The sequence below is a fragment of the Onychomys torridus genome, chromosome 15 (genome assembly GCF_903995425.1).
Source record: "Onychomys torridus chromosome 15, mOncTor1.1, whole genome shotgun sequence".
NCBI lineage: Eukaryota > Metazoa > Chordata > Mammalia > Rodentia > Cricetidae > Onychomys > Onychomys torridus.
The window spans coordinates 8,774,051-8,793,828 of record NC_050457.1 but is presented as its reverse complement, the minus strand read 5'-3'; the positions used below and the strand labels follow the sequence as shown (position 1 = coordinate 8,793,828).

The following is a 19,778-nucleotide window of genomic DNA, read 5'->3' as shown; positions in this document are numbered from 1 at the left end:
GCTTAAAACAAGATAAACAAGATGTCTCCATCAAATCCCTCTCCTTAGAGCTCAGGGAACTCCGCAAAAGAGAGCGAGTTTGGGAGAGACAAAGGGTATGGAGGACACCAGGAGAACAAGGCCTTTCCTGAGCAAGACTCATACGAACTCACAGAGCCTGAAGCAGCAAGCCCAGGGCCTGCCTACACGGGTCTACAACTTTCAGTTCAGCACTTTATGGACTCCTGAGTGTATGAAGAGTCTGCTCTTGGCTCTTTTTATTTTCTGTTGGCTTGGCTTGTCCAATTTCAATGTAATGGCTTTTATTTTATCTTATTATATTTTATTGTGTTGTTTCCTTGCTGTCTCTTAGAAGCCTGTTCTTTTCTAATGAGAGACAGAAAGGGAGTGGATCTGGATGGGAGAGGAAGTGGGGAGGAACTGGGAGGGGCAGAGGAAAGGGAACTGTACTCAGATTATATTGTATGAAAAAAGAATTTGTGTTTAATAACAGGCGAAAACTGAAAAAGAAAAAAAGAAAATGAAATTTAATTTGGGAGAAATCACTTAGATCATCCATAACATTTTAATTACTGTCATATATGTTCAACAAATAAATTATACTGTTAAGCTTTAAAAAAATGTATTTTAATCTCATTCCAAACAAAATTTCTAGATACAAATACATCTCATTCAAATAATTTTTAACAAATATTCTGCAACTTAAAATATTATAAGGATTCAATATTTTCATCTTTTATAACATCAATATATTATATATTTAATATATAATATAAACACAATACATACACATAGTCAGCAGGATTACAAAGTAATTTTAAAATTTGATCAGTATTGATAAATATTTTTAGATTAAACGTAACTATGTAGAATCAAAGAAATAAAATACAGCAGGCCCAAAACTAATAGTAAGACTGCAATGTTCAAATGGCCAATCATTTGAACAGAACTCTCACGCTAGGTGGCACACACTTTCAAACAATACTCTTGCTACTCTCAAGGAGCAGTACTTGTAGACATCAGGCATTTATATCTCCATTCAATCTAAAATGACTATGCAGCTTTTCGTACTGTAATATACAGTAGCTTTCTCTTCCTTTCTGTTGGGTTTTTGTTCATTTGTTTGAAGACTTACGTTACCAACAGAAGTGACTTTAGTTCCTTCCCTCCCCTAGAGCATGGCTCAGTTTGAAGATTGTTCTATGGGCAGCAAATAGAGTAATAACAGTACCACAAGACCATGAAGAGTAACCAGGAACTGCAGTCCTAGAAGTCGGAAAGACTGTTGGAGGTTTGCATTGTAAACCAAGGTAACCAGAAGATCACCCCTGCAGAGAGCCCTCTCCCATTAGTTAGTACAGTGAGTTATGATTCCAATGCCACAGTGTAACAGTGTAACAACCTATCCTGGGATTTTAACTAGTACAACATGAATTCACCCTGAGAGTACAGAGGACGCATTCGCAACAAGACACTCCAATAATTCCTTTTCTCCTTTGTATTTGCATTCTTCTTTTGTCAACCCTTCAAGGGCACAAATATCCAAATTGAAAGTGTGACTTGGGTATCCGTTTTTGACTGAAATTCATGCCACTGTCAGATACTGATGATAGAAAAGCCCGAAAAGGCTTGTAGAAAAGAGGCAAGCAGCAATCCACCATGTCAAAAATGACAGAAGTCCTCGAAAAAGGAGAGGGGTGAAGATGGTCTTTAGGCTGCTCAGTGCCACTGTGATCTGTGTGACAGTCACCTTCATCTTCCCATCAGCTGATGGCAATTCAGAGTAGATGGAGCTGGGAGGGAAGCTATCCACTGGCGAGGGAGACACAGCTTCCGGATAAATCCCCCAGGAATGATTCCCTAGAATAGTCAAGACACAAAACAACAAACAGAAGAAAACCTGAAATCTCCAACCCATATGAGAAACTTAAACGCTTAGTGATACACTCAATCATTTTAAGTTGAAAATAAAGTAATAATTCTGATATCTGTTAAAAGAACATAATTAATGGAACCATGTTACAGAATGTTTTTCAAGTAAAAATATTAAAAAACCCAAGTGTGACAAGGCTCTTAACTCACTGCAGTAGAATCTGGAAATCCATAAGCTATGAATCGACCACCTTTACTAACAGAACAGACTCATTAACTTCCTAGAAATCCTTCCTACTCTACAGTATCAAAACAAATGTCTTTCTGAGAAAGAAACTACATATGACGTCAATGGAAGCAAATACTAGTGCTTTTTGAACTGGTTTCATCATAAGCTTTTCTACCTTGCACAGGATGTGACTCACACATTGTAACTGAGCTACCTGCCCAATATGGAACACAGTTCTAAGGCACACGTATACTTATCATCAGCTTCACACTATCAGTTAGCCTACTCGGATCATACTTAAAAGTTTCTTGGCACTTCTAAGCCTGCACAACGGCAGGCTGCCCAATCTAAAAAAAAAAAAAAAGAAAGAGAGAGAGAAACAGGGCAACAATGGGCACTACCACATAAGCAGACTTGACAGTCCAGACCTCCCTTATTCCTAGAAAATTCTGCACCTTTCTACATAAGTTACCTAAAGTCAAACTATACAATCCTGCAGTCTAGCCAAGTTTATAAAGACTTTGTAATAATTTAAATGTTAGGAATTAACAAATCTTTAATTTACCTGTTTCTACACTAATATCTAAACAAGTACTTGCCCACATTACTTGAGAAATCTGGGAATTGACATTAACATAAAACCCTTCTAATCAGAAAATAAGAAAACCATATACACCTGAGCTTCTAGAATCGAGACCAATCAACTCCTATGGATAAATCTTTCCCCGATTCCATACAGCTACAATGACGACAGCTGGAATGTCATGAGGTGCATTTCTGTGCTAGTAACAGAAAAGGAATTGACTACAGGGAGAACGCAAGGGGTGTTTCCCAGTTGCCACGGCGTGCCTACCTAGGGTTTTCAAAAGCAGAGTTGTGTGAAGCAGCATTACCAGAGGTGCCACGTACTGCAGGGCGATGACACAGAGGTAGTAGAAGACTCGAGCCACCTGCAACCAACAACATGCTTGAGTACCCGATACAGCTGACATGGTGCGAGTGCGCTAGACTTTCCTGAAATCATCTAACGCAAATGTTCCTAAGTTCAGGAGAAGAAAGCTAAACATGAGTCATTTACATTTCGTTATATATGTACCCTGACTTCAGAAAGGCTCAACCCAAAGATAAGCTTTTGGAATTTGAAAACATTACAAAATTGTTTAAAGAAACATTTCAAAGGAAACACAAAATACTAAAATCTCTATGGAAAGCTACTTAAACATCATATAACATGAACTCCTTATAAATAAAAACACTAAATCTTCATTCCATATGAACATATTTGAAGTTAAGTTTTGAAATAACACGTAATATATGAAACATAAAGACAAAAAATAGAGGCCCAACATTATAGTAAATCTAAAAAGAAAGAGGACTGGATTACCTCTTTCTTCTTTTTCTCTAAAATCTCTGCAAGTATTTAAAATTCCCATGGAAGCACATGGAAGAATGTTAAAAGGAATGATCCAAGGCACTGAATTTCTACTCATGACGGCTGGACAACATACCATAATGCCTTTCTGATCATTGGACAGGTCTCCGCTCAGCAATCGGGCTGGCACAGCTTTGCAGCATCAGCCTGTATTGACACTTAGAGCAGCAAAGGCAGAAAGACAAGCCAGAGCCCTATTCACACCAAAATCCGGTAAGATCTCTGACAAATGTCGGTTTACGGCTCCCCGCCCCCTTCACTCTACGGACATGAGATGGCTTGCGCCATTTCTGTTTTCATTTTGACTGTTCCAAAACTTACCATTTTCTGTAGCTCAACTGTACTTATCCGGCCTGCTTCTTTCTTCATTTGATCTACACATTTCTGGGCCAAGTTTAAATATGCTTGCAGGTGACTTCGCATCATGGCCAACCGCAAAGCACACAACAGGATTATTAGCCAGAGTCGCAGGGTATCGAATGTGGCTTCTGTCATTCTATAGATCAAAAAGTTGATATACGTGCTCTCAGGGACCACAATACACTAGCATAGTGCTCATGCCATGGTTCACCACATGGAAGACAGGAAATCTCTACTTCCTTAGAGTCAACTGGTAGACCCGAACAAAAGAGTTCCATTCTGCAATCACTTATCTAATGGCTCCACTTGTGCAAAATAATTAAGCACATAAATGTATAATGAAAGTACAAGTCACAACAGAGCCCTCTTTCTATCTACCTATATCCATGGAAGAAATGTAAGCTACATAACACAGGCAGTGAGTCTCAATGCTCTTAGAGATGATAGAGTCCCTAAGGGGGACCATAGGTGATCACAAGTGGAACTAATCAAGTCAATGCCTTACATAGTAGATAGCAGTTCCAACTTTGACCTTGAAGCACTGCCCCAGTGAGGCAGCTGGTAACTGCCATGCCTACCTAGGACCTGCCCCTGGGGTGTGGCTGAGACAGAAGCCCTTAAGATCCAAGATCCAGATGTGCAGGCCTCTTGGTTCCTCTTGATCCTGGATGCTTGATTGTAGACCAAGTCAGAGTTCTCCAGAGAACTCTACTGGACTGTATCACCTCTCCCGGATCCTGTAACCAACCCCTTTAGGGGCTGTAACTTATCCCAAAACAAACTTCCTTTTAACTATCAGATAAACTACGTGGAGTTGCCTTGCTAAATTCCTGCATTAGACTCATCTATAATTTGCTATAGCTTTGTCTGTTTATATACTTACCTGATTGGGGGGATTTCAGTCTATTCTATTTTTAATTAGGACCACTGAAAACTAAAAGCATCCTTACATATTACAACATATTAGATACCTCAGATTTCTCTATAAGCCACTTAATTAACCTATTATGCTCTAAGCAGTGCCTTAACACTGACTTTATAATTTTAACACATCTTTTAGTTCAAGATTAGAGGGAGTTGGGGGTTGGATGGGTGGGAAGCAGAGACAGGTGCATTCCCTGAAGCTCCCTGGCCAAACAGTCTAGCCAAATCAATCAGTTTCAATGATTCTCTACCCCAGAAAAATACTAGTATATTGTGATCTAGGAAAGACACTGACGTTGACACTGGTGCTCCTCATGCATGTATACACACTTATCTCTCACACATGTACCCCACCCCCAGCATATATACATACGCACACCCTCACCCCCACATACAATTTTTCCCTTTTGTGTGTTTCTATCCATTCTATCTATATATCTATATCTCTATATCTATATATCTATATATCTATATCTATCTATCTATCTATCTATCTATCTATCTATATATATATATATATCCATATCTATTTCAGGAAGCATCTTCTTAGTTATAGTTCCTCTTTGGACTTGTGTGCACATCAGCAGTCATGCTAAATACTTTGGGATCCCAGGTACAGATCAGAGTAATAGCAAGCTTGGTCCAGTTACTACATCAAATTACTCAAAAGGTAGTCCCTTTCAAGCAGGAATCAGTTCTTACAAAACAACAAAACCTTTAAACCTTGAAGGATAGATATCAGAAAGTCTTTCTTTAATACCAAAATATTTTAGGCTTTTCCTAAGCAGTCTAATTTCTGGAAAGATAATCTAAGAGTATGGTTCTCTGGCTTGGCTTTTTATGTGGGTTCCGGGGACCTGAACTCAGGTCTTTGTGCTTACACAGCTGTCAACTTTACCAACTGAGCCATCTCTGCAGCCTGGAAAGATGAAAATGATAATAACCTATAACGATCCACAATAGTTCTCTCCTAAATATGTTCCATTACCACATCATCCCTTTGTCCAACAGCAAGTGCCTGGAAATGTCCTAGAGGCCCAATACAGGTGCTGTGGAATGGCATGCTGTTGAATAGGGAAGGACAAGGAAAGGCAGAGAAGATACCAAAGTGTGATTTTGTTTAACTGTGAGAAACGGGAGTGAGACAGACACTTTCTAAAACATAATCTTTTGTTTCGTTTTCAAGGTTATGAATGCACATGCACATGAAAACTCCAATGCAAAGGCACTGTTGTCCAGAAAAATATAAACACATAATATTTTAACAATACATTTTTCACTACAATAAGAGACAAATGAGCAGTCACACAGAAGTAGCAGTATACAGGATGTAAGAGCATCTGCAGCCTTGAAGCTTTCCAAGGGGCATCTAGAAATCTGTCCCTACAGTGTGGAACAAGAACTGACTGGTAACACAAGGAAGATGGCTAGTTTACAGCCATCGAGGAGAACAAACATAAAAGTTACCAGAATAAAATAGAAAATGACGAACTCATTTCATAAGTTTAGGATTTGGTATAACAGCTATTATTCTTCTAACCCATACTAAGGTAATGCAAGTATCTGATGATGTGATCAGATGGGGTGTCTCAAGAAGAAATCTGAGCTGGGGTAAAACAATAGGTCAAGACTAGGCAGAGGCCAAGAGTTACACAGTAGTTTCTGGTAAGCCTGAGGCACAGCCTGAGATTAGCAAAGGAGAAAAAGCAGCCCAGGTATGGGGTGTAGAGGCAGAGGAGGTGATCTCTGTGAGTTCCAAGCCAGCTGGGGCTGCAGCAAGACCCTGCCTCAATCAATCAGAGAGAATAGGAAGAATGGATTCTTCCCAGATTTCAAGGTAATAACGGGCTTTACGAAAACTACTGATTTTCTTCTCAGGTCATAAACACACAAAGGCTGCACATGGCCACACTTTACTTTTTCAGTACTGTATCAGAATATATGGATGAATTAACGCACATTTCCAAATTGCATAGCACCACATCTCTGCTTCTGACTACAAACACTTTTCCATATACTAACTTGTTTATGCAACAGAAACACACATCATTTCCTTTCTGACTACAGACAGTCATTATTTCATCATCTACCACATGGACACTGGAATTTAAATAGAAACTTTAAACTAAATTACTAACTCACAACTAAAGAAGAGTGAGATGGAACATACTTAAGGTTATAAATCTGACTGATTATTTATAAAATTGGGCAGAAGCAAAGATGAGACAAAGAAGAAAGAAGTTTCAGCAAGAAGACCCCAGGCTGTTGTATATAAACAAAATGGAAAACAAATTTTGATACTGCTACCAACTCAGGGAGGGAGGGGATGGGAAGAGATAAGAATCTCACTCTGTATCCCAGCCTGGCCTTAAACTCCTGATCTCCCTGCCTCAGGCACCCACAACTGAGATTATTAGGTATGCACCATCAGGTCTGGCTCCCTGCAAAATGGCTAACAACTAGTAGCCAAACTATTTAATTCTGAGTCTGCTACCTTATATGGATAATAAGAACAGTAACTACAAATGATTACTATACAGAAGAGCAAGGTAAGATGTTGAGATCACTGACACACAGCACAACTGGTTTATGACAAATGTTTCCTTGTTTTTTCCTGATTTTATTTGTTATCTGTCAAGTTAAAACTATTATTAAGGTCATACTTAAACATTATTTCTTCAGTGGATAGTTCAAGAAGATTAAGTTAAAAAAAAAGTCATGGTCTCAATGGTTCTATTCTCCAAGACAAACAAATATATACAGAATTTAAAAGAAGTGTATTCTATACAATACACACTGTGGAGTCAATGACTAGTCCGGCTTTTCTATTTTAATTCTGATGAAACAGTGAAAAGAATATTACTCAGTGCTCATTTTCAAAGACTGCATTACATGTGTTATTTTACTAATTCCAGCAATAACCCTGTGAGGTTCATACTATTTCGTTTTCCAGATGTGGAAACAGAGGCTTAGTATAGTTAAATAATCTACCTCAAGTGACAGTTTTAGTAAGAAGCAAAGCTAGAGTTAGAACCAGCTGTCTAAACCTTTCTAGAACTATGGAATAGTTCCATAACACTGTATCTAACACAAAAAGTAGTTATTAATGTCTTCCAATAAACTGCTTCTATATTTCCTTGACATCTTATTCTGCTAAACCACGGTCGTCAACTGGGGATATCTGAACAAGTTTTAACCATGATTTTAAGACATTACTTTTAATTTTCCTACGTATGTTACAGACAAAACTTCTCATTTGTTAGAGGTGGAATTTGCAGTGCTTATTGTATAAAAATATGTCTCTAATTTATTTGAAAAACATTTTATCCAAAAAACCAGACATGAAGAAAAAGAAATGTTAAAAATTTTCACGGATAAGTAAAGAAACATCACTTATATTTCCATTGACAGTACTTTTCCTCCATAAATTTCACAAAAGAACAAGAATAAAAGCACTATACAAGGATCTAAATAGGCAAAATGACAAGAAAGATGTAAGATGGCAATTAGATATTAGGAGATAAATCTTAAGGTGTGTATAGGCTAATATTAGTGTAAAGTAGTAATCAACAGCATTCACTTCAAAAATGATAAAAAATGGGTTACATGATGGCCAGCAGCTTCAACTTCAAAAACTTTTCAGCATTTCCATTAATATTAAAAAATAAAGTACTGGCCGGGTGGTGGTGGTGCACACCTTTAATCCCAGCACTTGGGAGGCAGAGGCGGGCCAATCTCTGTGAGTTCGAGGCCAGCCTGGTCTACAGAGCGAGATCCAGGACAGCACCAAAGCTACACAGAAAAACCCTGTCTCCAAAAAAACAAAACACAACAACAAAAATAAATAAAAAAAATAAAAAATAAAGTACCTCATGCTGGGCAGTGGTGGCATATGCCTTTTATCCAAGCAATTGGAAAGCAGAGGCAAGTAGACCAAGTTCGAGGCCAGCATGGTTTACAAAGTGATTTTCAGGACAGCCATGGCTATATAAAGAAACCCTATCTCAAAAAGCCAAAAAACAAACAAACAAACAAATAACCTCAATTTATTCAAAAAACTGAAACAGATAAGTAAACAAAAACTTAGATATAAGCCAGGCACAGTAGTGGCACATGTCTTTAATTCTAATACTCAAGAGCCAGAAGAAAGAACATGTCTGTGAGTTCAAGTCCAGACTGGTTCACATAATGAGTTCCAAGACAGCCAGTCCTATACACTGAGACCCTGTCTCAAAAAGCAAACAAGCAAACCTATCAAAATATAGTGCCATTTAGGAAAGTAGCCTTGATTTATAATGAAACAAAACTCCGAGCTCAAGTCCTTATACTTACAAAGGGACACTTTCTTTCCCCAATGGTGGGTTCATGATGTAGTCTTTGGTGATTGGTTTAACCCAGAGCAGAACCATAAATAACGGTGCCAAGAAGTTGATATGAAGTAATGTTCTGAAAGAATACAAGAAATAAACATAAATATCCAGAAACAAAATGTGACAGCCAAGTGTAACTTGCCTATTACTATTTTTAGTTATTTATTGTTAATCTGGGTCCTTAAGAAATGAGGTTATTTTCTTAGTTTTTCAGATGAGAACATGTATACAGAGAGAATTCAATAGCTTGCTTAGAGACATTTAACACAAGAAAGAGCTCTCTAAGACTAAAATGGAGATCTGTTCACTTCTACTTGAGATGCATTTGGCAATCCCTTATTAAATCCATGATTTCAACAAGTGTCTTAATGATTCGCTAATTTCCTTTAGTCAGTAATGGCAGTTACTCAGGAGTCATCTGATAATTTTCAGCACAGCCAAACAAAATGCTTGCTCAGTATTCACAAATAAATGACAGTGATTAGCAAAGTCATAATACCAGAAGGCATATGGCAAATGGAACATAACTTATAACTGAGGAACCTTGTAATATGTAACAATAATTTATAATGTTTAAATTATATTATCAAAATTAAAAATGACTGAAAATTTGTATTTCTTCTTGGACTGTTGCAAACACAGCTGAAATTAATTTCTTTATCATATTCAAATAAGCTAATTGACTTTTTGTTTCTATTTTTAATTTTGTGGAACAGCTCTTGTTATACAGCCTAGCACGGCCTCCACTCCAATGATGCTCTCTCTCAGCCTCATGAGGGTTGGAATGACAGACATGAGCCACCACACCCAGTCTTGCTTTTCTCATGACAAGGCTACACTCCTAATGCAGCAGGACTGAGCTACAACCTCATTATTAACTAGTGTCTAAATCTGTAAACTACAGATACACATGGCTGTTAAAAATTCTGTGTTAGGGAAAAAAAGCAAACTTGACAGAGTGTTTTATTACAATATACTGTTTTCATTATCAAGAGTTTAATTTCATTATTAATTAATTAATTTCATTATCAAGAAATATAGTTAAACCTTAGACAGGGCTTAATACCAGGCTTTAACATACACACAAATGGTCGTGATGCGTGTGAGGTACAGGGCTGAGTCAGGTACAGTGAGATGACAGGGAAAGATGGTTACAATCCCTCTTACTACACAAGTCCCAGTGCCTTGTCACTCAAGTTACCCACAGCAGAACTAGCTTGCCCCCACTGTTACAGCATAGCAGAGGGGTGCCCTACAGCATGAGGCTGTAATAAACTGGAAAGAAAACAAAACCCCAAATCCCCAAAGGGAAAACACTTAAAAAGAAGCCACATTTTACTGGAGATAGATGTGTCACCCCTCTCTCCAACCATCACTAAACGCTTTATGTTTTAGAAAGTGATTCTTTCATCCCACACAGCCTTGGTAAACCGTGGAGGGCAGGGAAGAAAGAGCAGTATTAGGTATGCAGTGTTGCTAGGGAACACTCCAGTATCAAGGAGCAGCCCACAGCGGTTTCAGGAGCTTGTGAAGGGCTCCCCTCCACCCATCCTTTCAGCTTATTTAAATCACAGCACTGGGGTTAGTGGACTGCAGTTGTGTGTGTAGAGAGGAGGGGGAACCAGGTTTTGTCTTAAAAGAAGCCTTTAGAGAGGTTGGTGGTGGGAAAGGGGCATGATATAGTGAAGAGCATGCTGAGTCAAAACGGAGATGAGGTAGTGTATAACAGGGGTTGGGGATGAGGGGCTAAGATAAGTAAACACATACTAAACATGTAGAAAAATGAAGTCAAGGAGGAAGAGTGAAAATTAAATAACATAGGTAAGAAAAAAGAATGGAAAAGCAGAATCAGAATCATTAAATACAGTATTTTTAAAGAACGATAATTTTAGAAAATAGGATTGTCTAGAGAAGCTTAATGACTACACACATGCATATAAAAGTGAAGTGTTCTCAAATAGGGCTTGCACTGCAGGTAAGATAAGACCTGGATCTAAACTAAAGTATATCCAAGCCCACCCTTCTGTTCTCTACTCACTAACAAACAAACACCCCAAAACAAAACAAACAAACCCTGAAATAACTACAAAGAAAACAGCAAAGGGCTTAGAACCATAGGCAGAAGTTTAATATGTTTTCTCCATTTCATAATCAAAACAGAATTTGGTGGTTAAAACTAATTTGCTATAGGACATTATTTGCAATCTCAAAATAAATAGTGAGTTACTTTAAGTCTAACACACAGATCACCAACTTAAGGAAAATATTTCTTACAAATGTAACTCTTAGCTTTAAAAATATTTAATTATCTTAAACAAAAATAATAAAATACTTGAATAAATATATAAACTTTAAGTATTTTAAAACAAAATTTAACAAGGAAATTTCCACAGATCTTCAGTTCCAATGTAGAGACTGAAATATCATAAATGTCTGAATTAAAAAGAATTAACATAAACCTTGGTATTTTCAAGTAGAAACACATTTAACAGCAACCGCATTTTTAAAATAGGCTTGAAAAGAGAAACTAGAGCTGAGAGGAAGTGGTGTGACATCAAATATTTATTAATATTAATTCTGAATAAAATAACTTATTATGTTATCACAATAATATACCTTAATTAAGATGGAAAACATATATTTATCTGCATGTGCTTATGTACATTTTCCGCTTACTGTGTAATTTTTTCTGTTGCCAAATTCAGGGCATCCAGATGCATTTGAGCCAGCCGTAATCCAGGAAATGTCAAAAAAGCCCCAATGAGTGAACAGAAAATAGCCAGGAAAAATTTGAAAGTAAGTTTGGAAACAGGACCCCTAAAAATGAAGTTTTAAAAAGAGCTGATAAATTTTCCAAGAACCCATTTTCTTCCCATTCACCTAATTTACAAGTCACAAAAATAATATCAGTACATCAAAAAATATATCTACAGAAATACTGATCTTATTCACAATAGATATTGGTGAATGATAAACTAAACCAGGTATTTCTTAAATGACAGCCAACAATCCAAGCTACATATTCAAATGATATACAGCTTGAATATAAATTCGTTTCATCCTTGGAGATAGTGGGCATATGAGATAGTGGGAATATAAGAGCAAATACAACTACGAATTCAAGGAGAGATTCTCACTTCACATCTGTAAAGTGTGATGACTGAGGGCTGGGGATGGAGGTGGGTGAGCCCCTGCTGGTCTGCAGGCATTAGCCCTGTGCTTGATCCCAACACCTTAATGACAGGGGCAGAAGTGAGTACTACACAGAATTATTTTACTGATTAAAATCAAACAATTAAAATATATCTATTTTTTACTATAGTAAAAAGTGCTTTATTTAAGAATAGAACTGTTAAATTTAAATAATGTTCAAGTTTTTAAAAACTTACTGAGATTCTAAACCCTGCTTTTCAAGAAACTGCATCGCACTGTCTGAAAAATTTGTAAACCCTGTAGGAAAAAAGAGATTCCTCTTATCATGAGGGTGAAATACAGCCTCTCCTACAACAGAGCATTCTGGAGATTAGTGACTAGCTTTGTGTTTCATGTGTGTGCGTGTATGTATGCGTGCGTGCGTGTGTGTGTGTGTGTGTGTGTGTGTGCACATGTGTGTGTGGTAATTAGTATGCTATAACGTAAAAAAAATCAGTTATTAGCAAGAACAGTCTCTAAAATATTCCTTTGATCCTTGTACATTCCACATGTGCATAAAATCTGAACTAATTCTTTAGCATTACATAAATTAATTTAACTTTAAGAAGAGACTGAGGTTGTAGTATTTTGGGGGATAAGTTAATAAAAACCTTAGCTATAACAGCAATAAAGATCTCAATGAAGATTAATAAAGGTTAACTAGAACATAAACCTACTTCAATTTGAAGTATTTATTAGACTTAAAACTAAGATAAATACTGAAATCAAAATTACACTACACAAATAAAATTGATTTTTAAGGTCATGTAAAACATTACCTGTTTCAAGCCCGAACTCTAGGTAATTCTCCGTTACGATCAAAACTGCCATTGCTTTAACGAAGAAAAAAAATCCAAAGGTGACACAGACTGACCTTTCACCACCGTCTTCTACTTTAAAATAGTGGGTAGTTAATGAAAATAGAACTTTGCTGCAGAAGGAAAAGTTCAGGAAAAACCACAAATAACTTGTGGGAGCTACGCACAACATCGCTACATGAGGCAAATGCCAAAAGAAGTAAATATGGCTCACTGGTTCTGTCAGGTGTACTCTGGAAGTGAAAACCTAATGAAAGCCTTCATGCAACCAGAACAGAAACAAAGAGAAAGCTAGTATGACTTTACATTTTTAAACTGAGGAAAAGTACATTAAAAGTGAGTTGCAAATATAGAATGTACTTCTTATGTATATGACTCAAACGTAATGGGGTAACTACACAATTTTATGCTAATAAGTTCATGACAACAGTAGCATGAAAAGAAGGGGGAGAGAGTTTAGGCAGTTAATCTTACTGGGCATATTTATCAGACATTTACATTTATCGTTACATTTATAATTAAATACAAAATACAATACCACAGGACTAATTTGTAACCATTTAACAATTCAAAATTTGAAAATTACTAATAGGTACGGGTACCCTGTTATATGAAAACTATTTAGGACCGTCATTCATGAGGGTTAAACAAATATGAATTCCACACTAGTCAAAGTTTCACCATGCTCACCTTGAAAATCAAACTAAAAGAACATGTTACCTGAGGCCCACAGAACACACACTCACTCATTTAATTAGGATCAAATCAAATATAACCCAAACCCAGAACCTGGACCTTATATATACAAATCATGCTTCTTGAGAGAATAAGCCAAACACACAATAATGCAGCCAGTAAACAAACCTAGACAAAAGCAACTTTGATAAGACTGTTTTGTTAAGCACTAGAAATCATGAGCTGCCACGTCTTTTGAGTCACGTACACAACCAAAGCCATTTAAAGAGACCTGTGCTAGGGGTTAAGTAAAGACCTGAAAGTTATGCAGATCAGAGATGATTGAGATTTAAACCTAGGCAGTCATAATCCAGAGCCTGGGCACTTAGCACTCACTTATCTGCCTCCATAAAAGCACCGAATAGGTATGTGTGGCAGCTCAGAGATAAAAGATGGGATCTTTTCAAACTAGTTAAGCATCCTTGTTATAGTTTTCAAAGGTAGCAAGCTCTATGCTAAAGTTGAAACTAATTTTTTTTGCATTTTATTTTAATTAACACATCAATTAAAGGATAAATGCTGTTAAGGGTTCCAATCTAGGGTCTTAGGGTTTCTAGGCAGTGCCCAGCCTTGAAGACATATGCACATCCTGCTATATTATTTTTATAGCACAAAATAAATCTTCAAGTCTTCTGAATCTGGAAAGCTGACACTCTCTTCAAAGTATGGAAGAATTTAAAGAGCAATACTGCCATGTGTACCTGGCAGTCAGTACTTGGTGCTTCTGTTTCACTCCTCCTAAATTCCTACGATTACTATATAAATCTTACCTGCACAGGAGTCAATCTGTTCCTCCTCTGACTACCATCTCCTCAATCATTTTTCAGCAGCTAAGCATTTACTGTAGCACTCCTAACTCTGCCATGGTTCTGTGCGATCAAGCTTAACCAAATTATCCTATTTCAATTAAAATGATTCACAGAGGTTTATCAGCAGCATGATTTCCATGTTATTTTAAGAATGATGATCTTTTAAAGCTTCTCTTCCATAAAACCACTGCATATAACCAATATTATTCTTCTCAACTTTTATGCATAAGATTTTACCAGTCATGCTCTTACCTACCACTATAGAAAAGATTCTTCAAGACAAGGGACCATATTTTTATATTTACCTTAAAATTAAAGCACATACACTTACATACACATGTATATAATCTTAAACAGAGTTCTATCTCTTGGACTGATAATGTTCCCCACAAGAACCATAGACTAACAAAAACCTCAGTACCAGGGATGAGAAACCTATTTTGAGCTGTTGGTCAGGGCTGTCCAAGTGGCTCACAAAACAATATAGGTTACTGCTATGCTCTTGGTTGTTTTTCAGAGGTCAAATTTCAGATACTACACACTTAAGATAAAGGGCTTGGATGACTGAGCATAATACCATGGCCTCCTTCTTTCAGTCAGGCTTCCATAGTATGTAATACCAGAAAGTACTAAGCAAACTGACAAGGGAGGAAAGCAATCAATAGTTCTATCTAACTGTGATGCTTATGAACCACAACAATGGCCAACATAGCAAGATGTCCCTACAGTGCAATAGTGACATTCGTATTTTGGTAGTAATGTTAGACAGTCCAACAGCTATCTAATTGGACTTAAGGTTCACTCAACAGCAGGAAAACCATGCTAGTACTAGAGACCTAGCCAACTACTTGGGGCTGGGGAAGTCATGGATCTTAGAAGAGAACCTACTCCCTTCTACTTTACTAGACTGGCATAATTCCTAACTACATTCTAATATTTATTCTTATAACTACAGGTCGATATGGCTCTCATCCCTCATCAAAGCTTCTCTTTACAGCAAATAGAGACCATCACAGAAAACTGTAGCATGAGTTCTAATAGGTCTTAATAATAAAAATCTGGAGTCAGATATCAGAGTTAAAGCTGGAAGGTCAGAGAAGCAGAGCAGCCAGCCACTAGAAAGACTTCTTCCCTCTTGGAATCATCAGACTGTCCCCACCTCCTTATCAACTTCCTCTCTCTGCCCAGTCATATCACTTCCTGTTTCCTCCTCCCAAATCCTGAGATTAAAGGTGTGTGCCACCACAATCTGGCCTCTAGAGGCTAGCTCTGCACTTTGATCTCTGGGCAAGCTTTATTTGTTAGAGCACAAACAAAATATCACTACAGAAAACCACAACAGGACACAATGCAGAGGTCAAGAGACTATGGGGACCTCAACCCCAAATGATACATCTACAATTCAACACCTGTTACCTAAGGCTCAGGGAACACTGTAGACTATGTGGTAGAAGAATGTAAGAACCACAGGCCCAGAAAATCTGCTATATTCCTAGAAATGGCTGCCTATATAACACCTGAACAATGACAGTATCAGTAGTCATGCTGATTAATGCAGAAGAAAACAAATTTCATGGTGTCCAAATCCTAGACAAAAAACTACAATTAATGACTACTGAGAAAATGAGAATTAGCCTCTCCAAAGGATGAGTCCTCTGATTATCTAATTCAAAGTGGTCAGCCCTGAAATTCTATACTCCCACACAGAGGCTTTTTCTTACTTATAAATGCCCGGCCATAGCTTGGCTTTTTTTCTTGCCAGTTTTCCTTAACTTATCTGGTCTCTGGGCTTTTCCTCTTCTCTTTTGTAAAGCTTACTCTTATTCCATGGCTTTCTGTGTAGCTGGGTGGCTGGCCACTCCTTTTCTGGCTACTGCTCCTTTATCCTCTCCCCCCACATTTCTCCTGCTATTTATCCTCTCTGCTGGCCAGCCCTGCCTACTTCTCTCTCCTGCCTCATTATTGGCCATTTATTAGTTAGACCATCAGGTGTTTTGACAGGCACAGTAACACAGCTTCACAGAGTTAAACAAATAAAACATAAAAAGTAAGGATTTAAAAGAATATAAAAAGAATATTACTCAACACCACCATACTTGATTTCAAATTATACTACATAGCCTCAATAATAAAAACAGCATGGCACTGGAACAAAAACAGAGATCAATGGAATTAGCTACTCAACTTTTGGCAAAGATGCCAAATTATACATTGAAGAAAAACTCTATCTTCATCAAATGATGCTGAGAAACCTGGATATCAATATGCAGAAAAAGGGAAGTAGGTACTTACCTCTCATCCTCCACAAAACTCAACCACAAATGAACCAAGGACCACTTCAACATAGTCCTGATACTATGAAACTAGCAGACGAAAAAGTAGGGTGCATGCTTCAACTTACAGGCACAGGTAAGAACTTGGGGAGTAAGACTCCAGTACCGGAGGGCATAAAAAACAACTGACAAATAGGATCTCATAAAACTCAAAAGTTTCTGTACAGCAAGGGAAACTAACACAAGGAAACAAGACCATATTAGCCAGCTGTTCATCCACCAAAAATTAATGTCCTTAATATACAAAGAACTTAAAAAAACTAGTTAACATTATGAAAATAAAGAACCCAACTGAAATATGGGTTATGAACTGAACAGAAAATTCTCTAAAGAAAAAATACAAACATCTAGGAAATGTTTTAAGAAGTGCTCAGCCTCATTAGCTGAGGTAGTTTGAAAGAAAATGGCCCCCAACGGGAGTGGCACTATTAGGAGGTGTGGTCTTGTTAGAGTAGGTGTGGTCTTGTAGGAGAAAGTGTTGTCACTGAGGAGGTGGGCTTTGAGGTCTCATATATGCTCAAGCCATGCTCAGCGAGTCAGATCACTTCCTGTTGCCTTCCAGTGAAGATGTAGGACACTCAGCTACTTCTCTAGCACCATGTCTGCCTGTATGCCATCATGTTGCTCCATGATGACAATGAGCTAAACCTCTGAAAACGTAAGCCACCTCAATTGAAAGTTTTTCCTTTATAAGAGTTGCCATGGTCATGGAGTCTCTTCACAGCAACAGAAACCCTAACTAAGACATTAGACATCAGGGGAATGCAGATTAAAACTATGACACATATATACCACTCACTCCTGGGCACACATTAAAAGGACTTAATATTTTACCTTAGAGAGACACCTACACATCCATGTTCACTGCTGTTGTGGAATGTTACTTTAACTAGGCAAAGATGTGTTACATTTGTTTATTCTGTATTTGTTTAATAATGTAAAGACATTGCTCTGCCCGCCTACAGCACCTGATTGGTCTAATACATGGCCAAATGGCCAACAGCTAGGCAGTAGAGGGATAGGCGGGGCTGGTGGGCAGAGAGAGTAAGTAGGAGGAGGAATCTCGGCTTGAGACTTGAGTAGATGGAAAAGAACGAGAGAGAAAGAGAGGGAGATGCTCAGGGCCAGCCCGCCAGGCAGCTGCCAACCAGAACATGGAGTAGAACATACAGAATAAAAAGCCCTGAGGCAAAACATAGATGAAGCGAAACAGGTTAAATTAAGTTATAAGAGCTGGCAAGAAATGAGCCTATGCTAAAGCTGAGCATTCATAAGTCTCAGTGTCATGATTTGGGAGCTGGTTGGTGGCCCAAAGGAAAGCCTGCTACACACTGCTCCTCTACTGACAATAGCAAGAAAATGACAGAAAATACCAACTGATAAATAGATAAGGAAAATGTGGTACATATACACAGTGGAATGCTGTTCAGGTATAAAGAACAACAAAATAAACCTGCAGGTAAAAGAACAGGACTGGAAAACTGGTCTCTCACGCCCCAAAGCATAAATCCCTCTAATTCCCTCATATCTGTATCCTAGTTGCAAACTTTTGTGTATTTAACATGAAGCCAGTAATTAAAAAGGTACCATGCAAGGCATGCATTAAAGGAGAGGGGAGAGCAGATTATAGGTAAAAAGAAAGTAGAGCTGCAGGAATGGGCATTCAAGGAAGGGTGTATGATAAAATAAATGGAACCCTATTACATATTAAAATACATATGAAATGAAAGGAGTTTGGAAAGCTAAAGAAGTGGGGGTGTGGGAGGAGAATTGCAAGAGCAAAGAACACAGCTGGTGGGTTAACCAACACTAGCGTTTTATAATAAAGCATTACAGAAACCTACTCATTTATCAAGCTCATTTTCAAACAGTAGTTTGAGCAGAAGGACCCTGCACAGATGGACAAGGCCATTCCCAGAAGACACAGGCTATTCAATGAAAATGATAATGCAAGGCCTAGGATGCCTCCATCTGAGTTACTAGTTAGGGAAGCCCAAGAGGTCCCCAAACCAACAGAGGCTATTGCCACTGTACTTGATTACCTACCACAAATACATGGGAAAGTCCTACTGTGAAAGACACATGTTGGGCTACAGGCCATTAAGAAATCAATCTTAGACCAAACAGGAAACTTCCTTCCAGAAAACAAGCCTTCACAGTACTAGAAAGTGCTAGGTAGGCTGCTACAGGAGAAAGGAGATCAATGTTCTCACTCGGAGCTGGACTTTGCATGCTGCATCAATCTGCTAAGTTCTATGTGCCCACTGGTGCAATAGTCTAACTATGTGCTTTCTGACTAGAGTTGAGGCCTGCTCCCTAGGAAAACTTCCTGGTATTGTAACTCATAGCTGCAGAAGAAACAGACCCTAAGGTGGACCTGATATTACTTTATGAAACGGTCCTATTATCAAGCAGCCTCCTAAGCATGTTTATACCTATGGATTCAGGTTATTGTCAACCTTGGTGAGAGAGGCTTCTTTTTAGAGCAGGAAGCAGAAACTCCTAACTGGTCAAAGAGCCAAGAATAAATGACTGACTGCTCAGCCCCAACTGGGACACCAATAGCCCCCCCCCCCCCCCCCCACACACAAGGCTGTGAACAGGAGCTGGAAAGAAAGAGCTGAAGGACGGGGAGGGGCGCTGTGATCTGCTGTCTTCTGGATATGGCCAGGCTGTCACAACCACAGATTCCCAGATTTGCACA

At 38.1% G+C, this 19,778-nt stretch overlaps 1 protein-coding gene across 8 annotated transcripts in view; it reads right to left on the bottom strand.

Annotated features, from left to right (window-relative positions):
• Positions 1 to 512: 512 nt before the first annotated feature.
• The window catches only part of Tmem161b (transmembrane protein 161B), a 95,833-nt gene continuing 76,567 nt past the window's right edge, over positions 513 to 19,778 (bottom strand). For 2 of the 8 annotated variants that reach the window (XM_036207081.1, XM_036207082.1), the window contains 7 exons: positions 13,159 to 13,310; positions 12,577 to 12,637; positions 11,864 to 12,004; positions 9,150 to 9,263; positions 3,855 to 4,029; positions 2,955 to 3,051; positions 513 to 1,860 (listed from right to left, as the gene is read on the bottom strand). In XM_036207081.1, the coding sequence (XP_036062974.1) occupies positions 1,586 to 1,860; positions 2,955 to 3,051; positions 3,855 to 4,029; positions 9,150 to 9,263; positions 11,864 to 12,004; positions 12,577 to 12,637; positions 13,159 to 13,310 (1,015 nt within the window). In that variant the 3' untranslated portion in view covers positions 513 to 1,585. The remainder of the gene's footprint in view (positions 1,861 to 2,954; positions 3,052 to 3,854; positions 4,030 to 9,149; positions 9,264 to 11,863; positions 12,005 to 12,576; positions 12,638 to 13,158; positions 13,311 to 19,778) is intronic. The other 6 variants (XM_036207085.1, XM_036207086.1, XM_036207083.1 and 3 more) reach the window with 4 other exon arrangements.